At 42.5% G+C, this 19,040-nt stretch overlaps 1 protein-coding gene across 1 annotated transcript in view; it reads left to right on the top strand.

Moving 5' to 3' along the window:
- Positions 1-19,040, top strand: part of LOC126249714 (glutamate decarboxylase) — a 262,230-nt gene that overhangs the window by 98,685 nt on the left and 144,505 nt on the right. Inside the window, exon 2 of the mRNA XM_049951395.1 lies at positions 12,138-12,374. Within this exon, the coding sequence (XP_049807352.1) occupies positions 12,138-12,374 (237 nt within the window). The remainder of the gene's footprint in view (positions 1-12,137; positions 12,375-19,040) is intronic.

Raw genomic sequence — 19,040 nt, 5'->3', positions numbered from 1 at the left:
ATAAGAGTATAAGTTTCCTGTCTCCCTCTTCACAGCGTTGACAGAGATTAAGTCAGTTACATCACCCTCCGGTTCTCCACAGCTGTCTCTACAAGCAAATTTGCATAAAAATTAATTTTACAGTGGTACATTTACAACACCTCTCTGTAGTGACACAACACTCAAATAAAGTAGCGCACCACCAAGAAACATTAAACCAGAGAAGTAACTAGTAAAACATCCAGATAAAGTAGCAGTCAATGTCACCAGGATAATACAGCATCACACATCTAGTCTGAGTAAAGATTGTGAATAGTCTGTTCATAAATCACAATCTGCCAACATCAAGGGTTACAACCCTTTACAGGACTCTACGTTATATACCGGTAAAATAACGTGTCCAGTTACTTACATAAAATGGCATGTCCAGTCAAAGGTGAGCTAAAATTCTCAGTGTTTCAGCCACCTAACATTAAGGAAGATGGAGACTTTCCCAACGAATGGAATTTCGCATTATTGACAGTGATCGGACGAAGAGAATTTAGTTGCACTTTAAATTATGTGGAAATATGTGAATAAACAGATGTCACAGGCTCTTTCATTGCTTAAATAAACTTCAGTCAATCGTCTGCGCATATTGATTTATCTGTTTGGTGATGAATGTTGAATATTTCTGCTGTTTCACCTGGCATACCATCTTGTGAAGAATGTATTAATTGTCTTCTGGTTGTAGCTCCTGGCATCGCATATAGGATTTAAAAGGAGAACTGGGCTCGTCCTTTTATCTGAACTCTTAACATAATCGGTTCATATAGTCTCTTGTAATAAACATCGTGACCAAATTTAAACGGATATAACGAAACGACTTGTATAGTAAAGAAGACACAAGTACATAACGGATGAGTCCCACAGAATACAGCGATAGTGCTCCTTCTAGCGGGTAGCCGAGCCTGGAAAGCAGCACATTGGCACCTAAAGGGAGAGTTTGAATTCAAGCAACCCTACACGTCTCTGCAAATATAATATAAGCCCATACACAGTTTATACCATCTTCAGACCTGAGTTATGCTAAGGCAACCAAGCCTTCTCGATGTAGATTACCTTGAGAGTAATGGATTTCGTTTAAAAACTCCAACGTTTGTATCAGCTGAAGCCCTACTGAGGTCTTTTTTTTTTTTTTAAAAGGTGCTTGGAAGCATGTATGGGTGCCTAATTTTCCGCTTACAAGAGCGTGTCACTTATGACATCTTCCCCGGATTCTAACCTACCACAGAGATATGCTCACAACTGAAAATCATAAGTACTGCACAATGTGTACCATTAGGCTGCACTGGTGTTGGGATGTATCCTCACTAAAGTGCGCCTTTGGCTGGAGAATTAAATCAACCAACATATTCCAGAATGAAACCAATCAACATATCGCTCACGGATGCCTCTAAGACACCACGGTGCTCCTCCACACTGATTAACGTATGGTAATTGTATTTTACGGTGAACTTAAGATACAGTTTGTATTCTGTATTCTTTTATCTTCCTATAACTATCATACGACAAGAAAACAGATTGCAGTGGCGGAATGAAGGCGTGGGCTTCTTATACAAGACAATGTTCGTCCCGAATACCTGAGCTGATGAGCTGAAGGTTAAAAAGGTAGAGTGTCACCCGAATGTTTAAACCAGTGTCTTGCTAGGAGCTGAACGCAAATGAAAAATTTTAGTATTTGCTGGAGGACGTAGGCTTGGTACCGCCATGCCATCACCCACTTCCCCACTATTGTCAAAGAACTAGGGGTTATTCATCTTGATGAACGCAAAGGATTTTTCGGGTACTCATCAAGAATGTTAAAGAACCGCTGTCACGTAGTTAAAAACAGAGTTGATCGTTTGCTGCGACTAACACCATTTTAAGGGGATAAAAATAAAAACTCTATCGTCTGCTTTCGGTAAAGAAATGGCCGCATAACTTCTTGAGTGATATAGTCAATAATTTCAGAGCTTCTGCACCACAACACTATTATATTGTAAGCTACTGGTATGTGAAAAGTATTTTGTCAAATTATCTGTCTATGAATCAGAGACTTGAGTAGATAAATGCGCAACAACATGTTGTGGTCTTCATTTGAAAGACTGGATAGACGCGCGTCTCCGAGCTATCTATTCTGGGCATGTCTTTTCATCCCAGCAATTCTACATCTGCTCCAAGGTGTTTGCTGTATTCAAGTCATGCACTCTATTTTGTTTTAAGATGTTTGCCATGCCACGTGCGTTTCACTTCTACAGTTACGCTTATGTGTCATTTCACTGTATTGTGTATAGGGTTCCATTTCTTCGATTTGTCATTCACTGATGCGACAAAACATTATGACCACTGACCACCGAGAGACTGAATCGTGGCTGTTGCTCTGTGTACACGTGATGTGGTGAGAGAAGTATTTCAGCGGAGGAAAGACAAAAGCGGCATCATTGTAACTACAATACAAGCACCAATGGGTAAAAACACTGATATAAACGACTATGACAAAGAGCAAATGGTTATTGTCCTTCACCTGGGAACGACCGTCTCGGAAACAACCAGCTGGTCCGCTTTCGGCTTTCTACTGTCGTTATCTTCTACTTAAAGTGGTTGAAGAATGGCGAAATGAATAGGTTACAAGGTATTGGACGTTCACGCCTCGTCACAGATCGGAGGCCTGCACGCTCTGTAAAACAGGATAGGCGGTGATCTGTGGCAGGTCTGACGACAGCGTATAGTACTGGTGCAGCTACAAGTGTTTCGAAGCCCACTGTTCAGTGCACATCGTTGAACATGGGGTTCAGATGCAGACAGCCCCTATGTGTTTCCATGTAGACCCAACGGCATGGTCAATTATGAATGCAGTAGACACTGGATCGTCAACATTGGAACGTGGATAAATGGAAACGCGTTGCCTGGTCGACTGAATCATGTATGTTATTACATCAGGTGGACGGTGGTGGTCACCACCGCCATCCAGGAGAACCGCTTCTAGTAACACAGGCTGGTGGCGGCAGTATTATATTATGGGGACTTTCACTTCGCCTTCCATGAGACATGTGGTAGTATTCGAAGGCGCTATGTCAGCTGTGGAGTACGTGAACATTACTGCGGACCACTTGCATCCCTTCATGCTAATTTTTTTTGTCTCCCCTGGTGGTATCTTCCAGCAGGATAACTGTCTGTGTGACAAGGCAAGAATTGTGGTACAGTGGTTTGAGGAATATCATAATGAACTCAAAATGATTGCTTGGCGGCCAAATTCGCCTGATGTGAACTTCATAGAGAACATCTGGAACGCTATCAGGCATCAGCTGTGCGCCCACAAATCACCGGTCCGTAAATTACGGCGATTGCGTGACCTGTGGGCAGAAATCTGATGCCACATACCTTCTGCAACCTACCGACGACCTTTATAATCCATGTCAAGTAGAATCGCAGCTGTATTGCATTCTGTATGTGGACTAATACGCTATTACGTTGGCGGTCAGTATGTTTTGCCTCATCAGCGTATGTGCGAGTGCTTCGTAGGTGTGGTAGTTGTGCGCGTACCAACTATGTTTGTGTGACATTGTTATTAAGGACGGCATCACTTGTTGCTTTTCCACCATATTGATGCATGTGTCATAACATGCGGTAAACGTAACAATTTTTCTGGGATATAGCTAAGTAATAGTCATGGGATTGAAATTAGTTACTTGATTATAAATAAAAATAGTTTATTTGAAAATAAAGTAGTGGCCTACGCGGGAAAATTCGTTCTTTTAAGAAATGCCTCGTAGCACCTTATATGAAAGGCTTCTTTTCTCTATTTGCCTGAATGTTTTGTTTTCATATAAGACTACATTCCAGGAAAAACTTTCAGAAGAGATTCCTAATTCTTAAATTTATATTACATGATAAAATATTTCCTTTTTTCTGGAACTTTTTTCTCGCTCTTGTCAGTCTGCACTATCTATCCTGTTTACTTCTATCGTCGTCAGTTATTTTACTGCTCAAGCAGCAATAGTAATTTCAGTGTCTGACTCAAAAAAATGGCTCTGAGCACTATGGGACTTAACTTCTGAGGACATCAGTCCCCTAGAACTTAGAACTGCTTAAACCTAACTAACCTAAGGACATCGCACAGCCGGCCGAAGTGGCCGTGCGGTTAAAGGCGCTGCAGTCTGGAACCGCAAGACCGCTACGGTCGCAGGTTCGAATCCTGCCTCGGGCATGGATGTTTGTGATGTCCTTAGGTTAGTTAGGTTTAACTAGTTCTAAGTTCTAGGGGACTAATGACCTCAGCAGTTGAGTCCCATAGTGCTCAGAGCCATTTGAACCATTTGACATCGCACACATCCATGCCCGAGGCAGGATTCGAACCTGCGACAGTAGCGGTCGCGCGGTTCCAGACTGTAGTGCCTAGAACCGCTCGGCCACAGTGTCTGACTCCCTCAGTATGCTACACTCCTTTATCTTGAGACATTATCCATTCTGTTCAGACGATCTTCCAAATCCTTTACCGTCCCGGCCACAATTTTAATGTGATCGGTAAACTTTAAATTTTATTTATTCTCCCTGAACTTTAAATCATTTTCCAAATTTTTCTTTGGTTTCATTTAGAACACTTTCGGTGGACAGATACAATAACATGGGGCATAGGCTACAACACTGTCTCACTCCCATTACTGTCTCCCTTTCTTTCCCATTAAATTCTGTAACTGCAGTCCGCTTTCTGTACAAGTTGTAGATAATGTCTCCCTTCCAGTATTTTATACCTCACTTGAGAAGGACTGTTTTCCAGTTAATGCTATCGAATGCTCAGTCAAAAAATACAGATGCCATAAATATATATTTGTCTCTCTTTTAATTTACCTTTATAGTAGGTCGTAGAGTCAGTATTTCCTCGCGTGTTTCCAGGTTTATCCGGGTACCAACCTAATCTTTCTTTAGGTCGACTTCTAGCAGTAGTGCCATTCTTCTTCACATAATTCGTAATACCATTTTTCAGTCATGACTTACTAAACTGATGGTTTGGTAATACACCTGTCAGCATCAACCTCCTTTTGTATTCGGGTAATTTTCTACAACATAATCAAGGAGATTGAAACACGTCAGGCACAAAGAAAACAGTGTAAACAGTATGTAAGCTTGGAATCCAAGAAAGGGGCGAGAATACTTCGGATATTTCTAAAGCAGACACATAAAATTCCTGTCGATAGTGGGTTCAAATGGCTCTGAGCGCTATGGGACTTAACATCTATGGTCATCGGTCCCCTAGATCTTAGAACTACTGAAACCTAACTAACCTAAGGACATCACACAACACCCAGTCATCACGAGGCAGAGAAAACTGTCGATAGTTATTTCAGGTGCTCTTTCCCCACGATAGGTCTAAATATAGATAAATTTGTTGTTTTTATATGAGACTGGCTTCTCAGTTCTCCGCTCTTCTTATCCATTCTGAGCTCTAAAGTAGCAGCCACCAATCAGGTGGGGATACGATTGTTCCATGCGGTTTCGCAGAGCTACGGAAATCATTTCTTATAAGACCAGCAAAAGACGTCAGCATCTGTAGTTATTTGGGTCCGTCGTATCATTTTTCTTATGCACAGAGAGAGAGAGAGAGAGAGAGAGAGAGACAGACAGACAGAGTGTCAATGCACATTTACAGTCCTGTGCAGTAGACCCAGTCCCCCAGATCTGTGTAAAACATGTGTGTATTCTCTTTAGGGGTTCATCTCTTTCTTAGCAGTAATACCGTCTTCACCAGAGCCTTTGTTAAGCGATTTTGTGATATCTACTGTTTCCTTTATTATAGGGGATTCTGAACCAGGATTTATCCCTGGTTTTTCGAAGAAAAATTTTTCTTATAGTGCATCACAGTTAAGTGTGTCTTGAACATTGTCGACCTGTATCGTAAAGTTTTTTCAGAGTTCATCTGGAATGTTCCATTTGCTCGACCGAAACACGGAGATGTTGACTGGTAGCGAGATAAGTTCCCCTTGAAGGTCTTTTAAAATCTTGAAGAAGTCCTGTTCTAAATTAACTTTTCATAACTAGGATTCACAGTCATGTGAAATTCCTTGAAAGACATCATGTTTACGCCAGTGACTGTTACACTTTTTATTTCCACTATTTCAAATTAGGCCTTAGGCCATTATCAAGTGCAGATGTTTTGGCTTTAAGCCATGTCTACTTTATACAAGTTGACACATTCATATGTCGTTGTCATTTGCTGTTATACACATTCGTAACGCTGCTAAGTACGATATATGGACATGCGTGCTCGCACTACTTAGCAGCATTACGAATGTATATAACAGCAGATGACAACGACATATAAATGTGTCAGCTTGTGTAAAGAAGACATGGCTTAAAGACAAAATATCTGCACATGATAATGGCCTAAGGCCAAAATTGCAATAGTGGAAATAAAAAGTGTAACAGTCACTGGCGTAAACATGATGTCTTTCAAGAAGTCCTGTTCCATTTCTATAAATCTGTTTTTGCCATAAACTCGTTTTTCATTACGGATTATTTTGGAGTTCATTTTCTGCATCATTCAGCAGTTCTGTGTCCGTTCCATTCATTCCTTTGTTTGATGAAGGCGCTACCGATTTATCACAGATTGTGTTCCACTATCGGTTTTCCTGTCTTTTAAGGTTGTCCTTATTTCAGTGCTGATGTTTGTAGCGTGTTGCAAAGGCCTGAGTAGTGTCTACTCTACTGAATTTTGTTCACGTATATCCATAATTACAGAATGGTCAACAATGGGCTCATCAAAAGACTACTGACCGGTCGCAGGTTCGAATCCTGCCTCGGGCATGGATGCGTGTGATGTCCTTAGGTTAGTTAGGTTTAAGTAGTTCTAAGTTCTAGGGGACTGATGACCTCAGATGTTAAGTCCCATAGTGCTCAGAGCCATTTGAACCATTTTTGAAAAGACTACTCGACAGTATTAACTCAAAGAGGATCATAATCGGCTGGTAAGAAAAAAACGAGTGATTTACAAGACATGAACGTCACAGAATAAAGCTTCATAAATCGGTTAGCCTTTGGAACATTAGTAACAGATACACGGAAAAGCTTCAAAATAAGACCAGCAAGAATCAGTCAGAGGAACTGAAGAAAAAATGATGAATCCATGAAGAGATTTTGGGAGACTAAAAAGGCAAAATTTATCATGCCAACTACCAAGTTGAAACGTGCATCTTAAGTGGGAAAAACTAAGAAATAAAGACAGAAGAAACGAATGTGTTGTATCCTTTACGGATAAAATATGTCATTAAGATTTTGCAAATAGAGGTAGTTGTATTCTGCGGTCAGTAATCCTCCGACGCTCCGGCATAAATCAAGCAACCTTATATTTACGACGTCCGCTCCTAAGAAGAGCAATAGGGAGCTAGAGCGAGTCTCTATAGACAAGCTGTTTATCTCCGAAGTCGATTGCATAGCTCTCCGTATTCCCCGTCGTGGTTATATCGATTGCGTTGTAATTGATAAACCTTGTCACACGGGGGCAATGCGGTGATAAATCACGCCAGTATCTGGCCGCACGTCAGCACCGCGCCGCTATAAAACAGTCGCTATCTGCCGCCCATGCAAAACGTGGGGGGTAGTCAGGGGGCGCAGGGGGGAAAAAACACAAAGCGGCTTAGCATCTGCATAATAAGTGTGTGAAAGTTATTATAGATGGCTTTTATCGGCGGGCGGCCTCTTGTTTGCGGAATGCAAACCCTCGCAGCTTAGGGGTGCGCGCCAGATTGTGCGGCCGTACTGCATAAACACAGATACTGGCCGCAGGTGCTGAGCGTAGCGCAGCACAGGCTTGCGGCGGATGCTGTCACCCTGTGAGAGGTGTGCGTCTGCAGAAGCACACTAAACCACCACTTATGACGTGTGAAGTGCTTTTTCAATGACTGATAACAATAATGATTCATATGTTCTGCGGCTTCCTTTCATCGCAATCTGTAAACGTTGTCTTAATTCGTAGTTCCACTTAGATATCAACGACATATGCTGGTGAACAGTCCTCGAGACAGATTCTTTAGTACTTTTACAGTAAGCAGACATACTTAGAACGTAACGCTAAAAACGAGTGGACGTTCAGGTGAGCGTGAGAGATACGCCGCCAGTTTTACCAGTTCGATAGATTCCAGTAAAAATGCTGCTACCAGTACTGGTGCAACAGCCGTTGAGTAGCTCTTAACTACGTCTATATCTATACACATACTCCGCAAACCACCATACGATGGGTGGCGGAGAGTATCCTGTACCACTATTAGCCGTTTCCTTATCTGTTCCACTCGCAGATAGAGCGAGGAAAAGCTTTATGAGCCTCCGTATGAGCCCTAATTTTTCGTATCCTATCTTCGTGGTCCTTACGCTAAATGTATGTTGACGACAGCAGGATCGTTGGGCAGTCAGCTTCAAATGCCGATTTTCTAAATTTTCTCAACGTCACCTTTCCCACAGGGATTCCCATTTGAGTTCCCGAAGCATCACCGCAACACTTGCGTGTTGTTCTAACCTACCGGTAACGAATCTAGTAGCCCATCTCTGAATTGCTTCCATGTCTTCCTTTAATCCGACCTCGTGCGGATCCCGAACACTCCAACAGAACTGCCGGCCGGAGTGGCCGTGCGGTTCTACGCGCTACAGTCTGGAACCGAGCGACCGCTCCGGTCGCAGGTTCGAATCCTGCCTCGGGCATGGATGTGTGTGATGTCCTTAGGTTAGTTAGGTTAAATTAGTTCGAAGTTCTAGGCGCCTGATGACCTCAGAAGTTAAGTCGCATAGTGCTCAGAGCCATTTGAACCAACAGAACTCACGAATAGATCGCAGAGGCGTCCTATATGCGGTCTCCTTTACGGATGAATCACACTTTCCTAAAATTCTCCCAATAAATCGAAGTCAATCATTCGCCTTCCCTACCACAGTCCTCGCATGCTGGTTCCGTTTCATATCGCTTTGCAGTGTTACGCTTAGATATTTAAACGAGTGTGTCTAGTAGAACACCACTAATGCTGTATCCGAACATTACGAGTTTGTTTTTCCTACTCACACGCATTAACCTACATTTTTCTACGTTTAGAGCCAGCTACAATTCATCACACCAACTAAAAATTTTGTCTAAGTCATCTTGTATCATCCTATAGTAGGTCATCTTCGACACTTCGTACACCTCCGCATTATCAGCAAACAACCGCAGACTGTTAGCCACCCTGTCCGACAGATTTAGCGACCTTGGTCTTGTAAGTGGATTATATTTGTTTATTGAAACTAACAGGACTTGGAGGCGTACGCAAGAGTTTTAGAAGGTATATATACAAAACACAGAATATACAGTGACGGAAATGGTAAGTTTACACCATGAACACCACGCTACTAAACTCATACTCCCATGTTTCCATGCATGTGGAGAACGATGATAAAAATTTCATCCGTATGAGAACTTATCTGGGGTGCGGTGAAGTCTCATTCCTAGAAATGAAGAACAATGTGAGAACATTAGGGCTTATCGGTGTGTCTAGCGTTGATGGGAATTTAGAGGAGGAGATCGCAACACAACATGCTCAGGAGGCATGCGCGTGCACCTTCTCGCCATCTTTTGGATGTTAAGAAATGTTGTATAATTGGCATCAGGGCCATAGAAACATCATACCGGCAGGTAGCATAGACAGCTGACTGAAGCTGAATGACTTCAGAAAGAACAACGCAGAATAACAGTGTAAAAAGAAGAGTGGAGGATCAGGCCCTTGAACGGCTACACCACGAGAAGATCGTAAGATGGTTCTACTTGCTCTGACGAATAGACGGATAACAATTGCTGAATCCAAGAAGAAATTACAGGTAGCGTGTAACCAAAAATCGTTTGGGACGGATTACTAGAAATTGAGTTGAGTGCTCGAGTTGACATGTGTCGCTTATGTTTAACACCGTACCGAAGACAACAGAGACTTGTATGACGTAGAGACAGAGTCAGTTGGGATATTGAGTGAGACTTTCTTGGGTAGACAGCGATGAGTTCCGCTTCCGTTCGTGGCAGTCACAACGACACTACGGTTTCCCTAGACGGCATAGTGAAAGTTTACAGAAAGCAGCGATTCTCGAGACCCATACCTCTCCAACTCCCGGAATCATTTTGAGAGAAGCTGTTGGTTACGACAAAAGGCCTGATTTGGTAATTGTTAAACGGGGGCTGAATGCTAGCCACTATGTAGCAAGAACGGTAAACCCTATTGGCATAATCTTCATGACCAGAGTACCAAATAGTATACTGCATCAGGTTCATGGAAGAACAGATATTGCAGTTTACATCCTAAGAGGCTCGAGGAATCTACGGATCCTTAACTGGCATATCCGCCTCCTGAGCTCTTGCCCATACAGCATCTCTGAGAAACGATGGGAAAACATAGACTATCCTATCAACCTCCGAGCAGCAATCTTCACGAACTAACGAAGCATGTGTTTCAAGGATGGCAAAAAATTAATCGTGATGATATTCGAGGGCAGTGTGCTTCCATACTACAGTGAATAAAAGACTGTATTCGTGACCGTATGGGTCACACTTCATGCTGATGTTTATGATGGACATTAGTTTCGAATGGGGCGAAAATTTAATTATTTAAACCTGCCACGTGACGAACATCTAACAAAGTCGGTTGGTTGGTAGGGCGATTTGGGGTAGGGGACCAAACAGTGAGGTCATCGGTCCCATCGAATTAGGGAAGGATGGGGAAGGAAGTCGGTTGTGTCCTTTCAAAGGAACCATCCCGAAGTTTGCCCGAAGCGATTTAAGGAAATCACGGAAAACCCAAGTCAGGGTGGCCGAACGCGGGTTTGGACCGTCGTCCTCCCGAATGCGAGTCCTGTGCTAACCACTGCACCGCCTCACTCTGTCACAAAGTCGGATACATATCTGATTGGAACTTCATAGAGAAATAATTTCCATTTTTGCATTTCTGCAGCGTTGTATTTTCGTATTAATAAAATGCATGATTGGCACAGCCTTTTAATCACTTCTCTATAAAATCAAAACCAATATCTAAATATTTTGTGAGCCTTTCTAATTTTAATGTCGCACATTTGGGCCTACTCTACCACTGTCTCTTCAATTTATTCTTTCTTTGTATTTGTATTTTCACTCACTCAGTCCATCAACTTTAGAAACAAGTGGAAAACCATTAGCTGAAAACGTCATGCTGTACATTGGCTACATCAAATTTCTTACCCGAATGAAGGAAGATTAAGGGCTTAATATCGAAACAGTGATGAGACCGTCTGAGTCAGTGAAAGAGCTACCATTGGACGAGGATAGGACAGGGTATTCATCGTAGCTTATTCAAAGGAACAGTACTGACACACATCTTAAGTGGTCTGAGGGAACCACGGGAAAACCAGTCTGGACGACCAGACTGTGCCACCCGGATACCTGCGATATATCCTTTCAGTTGGGCACAGTACGCACACGGACATTGTCGTGCAATAAATAAATTACCTGCGTTGTCGTTTCACAGAATATGCTATGAATAATCCAGCTCAGCTTTTGTTGCTCACAGAGGACGTCACAACTGATTATATGTCCTCGAAGGAAATGTTCGACGAGCGGCAGTCCCTCACTGCGGAGTGATTATTATCATTATTTGCAGTAATATTGTAGTTTTAATCATTTCCTTTTACACAATGTGAGTGACAACATCTTACTCATTATCTGTTACTCTCAGTTGTGTGTCGTGCTAATGTAAAATGAAAATCTAAAAAGCTTGTACAACTAAACGTTTTCTACGTAAACATGAAGAAGAGTTAAAAGCGGCACCCACACAAGTTTTAAGTACCCTAAGGTGTGCTCGTGCAACAGCATGTCAGAACTCTGGAAACTTGGCAGAAGATGTGTAGTCGTGTAACAGATAGCTGTTGTAATTGGCAAAGCTGAAGTGGTTAACTGAACGACGCTCCTAGCAATATGGACAGAATGTGAATGTGTTGCTCACCGCATCACGGAAGACGCTTCCTTGTAATTTATTCGAGGCTGTTCTCACTCTAGTCTTCAAATCGAACCGTTACCTTAAATTTGAGCTCAACCGGCGCCTCCCCCACATGAAATATGATCTATATTTATCTCTGTCCGTTACTAAAATGTATGTATTTCTTTTTTACAGATCTCCTGCCGTACTCGAAGGATGGCTTACCCGTGACGAGAGAGTTCCTGCTGAAGGTAGTGGATGTACTGCTGGAATACATCAAGCAGTCCCACGACAGGAACGCCAAGGTGCTGGAGTTTCACCACCCGGCGGAGATGCGCTCCTTGCTGGACTTGGAGCTGCCCGATCGCGGCGTCTCTCTGCAGCAGCTCGTAGATGACTGCCAGACCACGCTCAAGTACCAGGTTCGCACAGGTAAGCTGCTGCTCAGCCTCGCGTCGAACTTGGGTTAACAGAAGTTGACCAATTGCGGGATATTCTCACAACTGAAAATGTGTTAAAACAAAAAACTCCGTATTCAGGCCTTGAAGACCGTGCGATGTGGACAGGCCGCTTTGCCATCCTGCCCCATATGGCTTCATGCTGAAGCGTTATTGAGGGAAAGTATCTTATGCTATCTCGTAAATAATTTATAACAAATCGTTCTTCACACAGTGACTATACTGTCTATCATTAGAATTCATAACCATTTACTGAAGTTACTTGACGAGATATTAGAGCACAAAACCACTCACAAGTTGACAAGCATTAATAACCCCACGATGCATCTTAACGGAAGTAGATTAGAGGCAACATCAAAGTAGAAATACCATATGACACTGATGTAAGGCAGGTGTAATGAATAGCAAATAAAAGGTCATATTGCGTTACTAAACCGAGTGAATTTATTACGAACAAAAACTGACAACAAAATAATGCTGAGAACTAAATGTCGAAGTAGATTATAGCTATGCAAAGAACACGTGCATCTTTATAGACCCGAGAGTAAAAATATAAATGTAATGAATAGGAAGTAACTTGATCTTCCAGAAACCGTAGACACGAGTGATAAGGGGAAAAACGTCTATCACTAACTAGAAGGTTTACGCGAACTTGGAGCACTGACGAGTGGTTTTAGAATTCGAGCTCGCCTGGAATTACCGGCCTAAGGGGCTCGATTCGTGTTCTTTTGATGCTGATAGGGCTCGTGAGTGCGACATTCACCTCTGCAAGGAATTTGCATCTGCCGTCATCTTGTTTTTCATCATGACTTTCGTCTGCGTTGGGACTTAGCGGATGATATTTTTCGCTCTCCCCATGTGCAGTATAAATCTTAGGAAGGGTTCCTCTTAGAAACCAGACAGGACCAACATTTTGCCCACATTCTAATGCAATGAGCTCCGACATAATGGACTCATAAGTACCCAGATCTCGGTTCTGATATTTGCAACCTATTGATGACATTGCATAGACGCCATTCGTGGTGAAATACAACAGTGCAATCTGAAGGCTACGCTCGCATCTGCAATTATGTTCAGTCAATCATATCACGCAATGTTTCCATATTTTTGTCCATCAATGTATGTGCCTTATAAGACGCATCTATACCAAAGCAGAAATGACACACGGACGTAAAGAACGCTTAAGGGTTTCGTGAAAGAAATGTGTCGGTTGTTGCACCCGCTACTGTCTAAGAGTTGTGTAATCACTCATTGCGAAAAAAAGTGAAATCAAATACTGACAGTATCAGAAAACAATACACTAATGAGCTAAGCTCTTTCAACATTTAACGATCCACAACTAGGTAATCGACGGATCAAGAAAATTTCGTCAGACATCAACATAAACTGAAGCAATCCTCTTAATTAACAATTTTTACTAAAATTCTGCACGAAGTGGACGACAGTTAACAGATGGGCTTTATTAAAATAGTAGTAGTTTTCTTGAGGGACAGCTAACGAGTTTTGCTCTTTTTTGTCACTAACTACATTTGAAGCGAACTTACGTGTTTTGATGGGTCACAACCACTTCCTTTCTTATAATTTTATAAACAAGGAAGGCAGATTGGAGCTTTGAGATTCTTGTTTTCTTGTGATAGAATTCGGAACCGTATTACGATGTTGACAGTCATCATTTTTACAAAATTTTTAAGTAATAGTTTTAACAGATTACATGATACTGAAGTTCTACGTGATAGTGATGACTTACAGGTATGATCTTCTCTTAATTGAATTTTTCTCCGAACCAGACAATAAAATCTATTTACCAGAATGCAGTATCGACGAAAGCAGTACGAGAGGAAATGCATAGACAGAGCTACTACCGTTAAACATCAGTGGTCCAGGTGAATCCAAAGAACATGCTCCAGAGACGCAAGGAGCGCAAAATTTGGACTGCTTACCAATAAAATTATTAATGTGGTAATACGAATTCACTTCTCTTGTAGTAAGTTGAGCGATTGATGAAGCAATTATATCCTACTGCCTTCTACCCCAAATGAAACATGGTGGAAGGTACACAGACAATCTGATCAAAAGTATCCGGACACCACTATGTAATGCAGAACTGAACACCACATGTCACGGAGGCGGACCCGCCAGTATAAAACGAGGCGGGGAGAATTGTATTGTCAACAGTCAAGTAGTAACAGCAGAATGGGTCGGTCAAGAGATTTCAGTGATTTCGAACGTGGAGTAGTCAATAAACCCACCATGGACATTGCAGCCCTTCAAAAGCTGCACATGTCGCCTGATGGTGATGTGATCGTAAATTGCAAACGCGAAGGAAGAATCACAACTAACCCAATAACCGGTAGACCTCATGCACTGACGGACAGAGACAGTTGTTGAGAGCTGGGGGGGGGGGGGGGCGATTGTACAATCACAGCGGTCAAACAGCTCCTTATAAGTCACACATTTTCGTATTCAGTGCTAAGCGACACTTGAGTTGGTCTAAAGAGCGACGCTACTGGAGAGTGGATGACTGGAAACGAGAGGTTTGGAGTGCCGTTTGGAGTTTTGGTTCAGCGAATGCCTGGGGAACGTTACTTGCCATCACTTGCAGTGCCAACAGTGAAGTTACAGCGAAGGAAGGGAGATTAGTGTTTAACGCATCTTCGACAACGAGGTCATGAGGGGCAGAGCACAACCTCTGATTAAGGAAGATAGGGAAGGAAATAGGCAGTACCCTATCAAAGAAAGGAGGTGGTGTTCCGGTATGGGGCTATTTTTCGCGGTAAGCTTTGATCCTCTTATCTCGCTTAAGAAACAACTAAATGCTGTACTGCATAGAGTAAAGAACAGTTCGGAGACGATTATTGTTTGTATCAGCGTGACAATGCTTCCTGTCGTAAAGCAGCATCTGTGAGGCAATCGTTTGAGGATAATAACAGTTCTGAAATGGACTGGCCTACCTAAAGTCCCAACTCAACCAAGGGAACACATTTGGGATGAGTCGCAACGACGACTTGCTCCAGATCTCACCGCGACACCACTACCTTCTCTGGTTTCTGCCCTTGAGGAATAATGGGATCCTATTCCTTCAGAGACATTCAGACACATCATTGAAAGTGTCCCCAGCAGAGTTTAAGCCTAATAAAGACGACGGTTGGACACTCCCAACATTAATGCCAACTAAATGGTGTCGAGATCCTTTTTATCAGATAGTATAATGGAGGATCCATAGTCAAACAGTTCATTTTAGATGACTACATAATTAATAGCGTCGTCATTATGTCGAAGAAAGGACTGAGTCTTCCAGATCGATAATTTCTCAAATTACCCAACATGAAACGTTTTTGTTTTATGAAGAGGAGTACGAAATAATCCGCCTGCCTTGGCTTCTAAACTTTGGAATACTATCGAATCCTTTGTCTGTGTATTGGAAAAACTCTCGAGCGGGACGACTAAATCAAGGAATATTCACAATAAATCGACCTGGATTATTCTTCGATCAACCCTCAGAAATTTGTGGAGCAAACCGATTTACTCACATCAATCATATATTTACACATTTAGTACCTCAAAGTGCACCACCAGCACTAACATCATTCGTAGTTCTAGTTGAAACACTTATCTGCTCTTAACAACTGATGTAAGAGTTTCTTTGCGAGGGAAGTTATTAAAATCACACTGACCACCTTTCGTAAGGTACAAGCAGTGGTCATGCTGTTATGAATACCAAAGTTGATTCTACATAAAATCAAAAAGGGCCTTTATGTTATTTTGGAAACCGCTGTCCAACAGACGAGTCGATACCTCCTGCTTGCAAACCCTCGACGTGCGAGCAGCTAGGTTCGTGGAGCGCCACAATCAGCGGCAGCGAATGGCAGCTAAAGTCAGGGTGGCAGGGGCTGCTTTGTGCTGCAGCGCCCTCCCCCCTCCCAATGGAGAGTCCCGCGGAGCCGCTCGTGTGGCTGCTGATAGCGCGATCAGTGGCTTTAGAAACACGCCCGTGTATCTTTAACTTAATTTCCTGCGGCGTGGTAATCCGAGAGGAATATGGTTACGTAATTGAATCTGCGGGTGTTAACAAGGCCATTGAGTGGCGCGATGATTCAGTTCAATCAGAGCGCATTGTCGCCGCGCCGCGGCGTGCTGCTCTGGCGCCACCGGGGGAATTCTCGGTAGCCGGGGACGGGGAATGGCCCGTCTTCCGACCGCTGCCTCTGCGTCCGTATCAGTCCGCTGCCAGCTTTCCGCCGAGATATGCACACGGAAATGAGCCTCTGTCGCCTCTCGCATCCATCCGCCATACAGCCACACATAACGTTATGTGCAATTTTTTACCTTCATCATTGCTGCTGCTTCGTGGCCGAGGTCGCTAAATAGCTTTTATGATGTTTGTCTCCAACCGAAGGTTTCCCTTTCTATTTCTGATGGTTACAGAATTTTTCGACACCGTAATCTCTCCAGTAAGAAGAAGAGATGCGCAGTGTACAATTACCAATCAAATGACAGGGCACTATTTTCTGGATTTCGTTTCAACTCCGCTAAGTAACGTTAAATCTTGCTCTCCCTGCGGTACTAGCGCTGCAAATTAACTGCATCAAGTTCAGTTACCTCCGTACCTTCGTATACTTACTCGCGGTATACACAACATATTCTGGCACACAGGTCTGAAGAAGGAAATGATAAACAGTCTATGATATTACTTTCCTGAATAAATGTGCCTTCTCCTGAACTCTCATGAATACGGTACTTATTATAAATTTTGCCCGGTCGAACTTACGACACAACTGGAAAAGGTAATATTGGGTTTATGTCATGTGTATTAGTTTATGACATGTTACGCTCCGAGACAGTCTTACCGGTCTACTGTGTGAAATCTTATGGGACTTAACTGCTAAGGTCATCAGTCCCTAAGCTGACACACTACTTAACCTAAATTATCCTAAGGACAAACACACACACCCATGCCCGAGGGAGGACTCGAACCTCCGCCGGGACCAGCCGCACAGTCCATGACAGCAGCGCCTCAGACCGCTCGGCTAATCCCGCGCGGCTATCAGTCTACTACAGAATCATATAACATATTCAGAAACCAAATATTCCGATCAGTTCCGAACAACGCACGTCACTGAGAGGATCAAAAAACTCGGAGACATTACTCACATAGAGCACAATCTACAGGGTGAGTCACGAGGAAAGATATATGCTTTGAGGGGTGATAGTTTTAGTGATTCTGAACAAAAGCCTTCATGTGGATATACACTCTATTACGAATCGTTTCAAAGATAGAACACATTTAATGTACATTGCTATTTATTCTCTTTATTATTCAAACATTGTCATTGTGTACAGCGTACCACAGCTGTGTAGAGGAAGTCGAGCAGAGCGTTTCATATAGGATACTTGCGTCAGTCAAGGCAGTAAATTACCTCAAATTGGCCTACAATAATTACCCTAGCTACATCGCATGAGCGTCGCGAGATATTTTCAATACTCTCACGCTCTCTTCGCGCAAACTGTTAGTCCTAAAGAAAAAATGAATAGGACCTTTTCGTTCGATGGAAGCTGCGGTTTTCGAGTTATTAATGAAAAACGTACAAAAATAATATTAAATGTGTTCTGTCTTAGAAACCATTCGGAATCGGGCATATGTCCAAACGAATTTTTTTTTATCAGTATCACTGATACTATCAACCCTCGAAGCGTGTACTTTTCATCCAGAGTCGCCCTGTTTGTTACTTATACGTGATACTCTAAAGCAGGGCCGCACAAGGTGCATGCACCGGTGCATCGCACAGTGCAGAGTGCAGAAGACGGCTGCGCTATGTTGACGACGGTGCAGACCCCCCACTCCTCGGCTTTGCGCTCTCTCACTTCCTTAGCTTGTGTCGCTCGCGCCGCCTGTCTCGACCTGTTTCAAAGCTTTTACCCTGTTGTCTTCGTCATTGCCAAATACTAATGTACACTAGGCGGAGAGCTTCGTTTGGTGTACCGGTACAAAAGAGATTTATATAATAACTGTAATGGTAACAATTTTAAATTTGGTTTCAACACAAATGTATCTTCCTATGTGCTCTTTATTTTATTTGCAATTATGCTACTAAGATCTGGAACAAGAGATTGGCTGACAGAAATTCTGAGAGAATTTTTTAAAATTACAGTTAGAAATACTCGCACGCAATCTAGTTTTTGTACAAGACAAAACAGAAAAAAACCTTTCACATGCACAAGTGGAACCAAACATAGAAATAATCTTCTCTGCTTCTCTGTGTAACTTGGGAAATTCTTCCTTCGGCAAATTCTGGGAGAATTGGAGCAAACCTTTTGTATTGTAAAACACATCCTTTTGGTGAACATCGCTTTGCAAATCAATTAGTTCGAAACGTAAATCTGAAGGCGCACTTTGAATATCCATCGAAAAAGGTTTCACAAAAACATCGAGAATTGGCTGCAGGTAGGTAATTTCCTGAAACAATAACAAAGCCAATGTTAATTAATGAAAGTAATGTAAGCCGTTGTTTCGAAGTACTAAAATGCGATAGATTTTAATAAACATGTAATGTGTACTATTGGTTTTAATGTAATGTTACACTTGCATATGTAACGCAATCTCCTTTATTTAACTGTATGTCATATACCGGCACATTACCTG

This window comes from Schistocerca nitens, chromosome 3 (genome assembly GCF_023898315.1).
Source record: "Schistocerca nitens isolate TAMUIC-IGC-003100 chromosome 3, iqSchNite1.1, whole genome shotgun sequence".
Taxonomy (NCBI): Eukaryota; Metazoa; Arthropoda; class Insecta; order Orthoptera; family Acrididae; genus Schistocerca; species Schistocerca nitens.
This window is presented reverse-complemented; position numbering and strand designations above follow the sequence as displayed.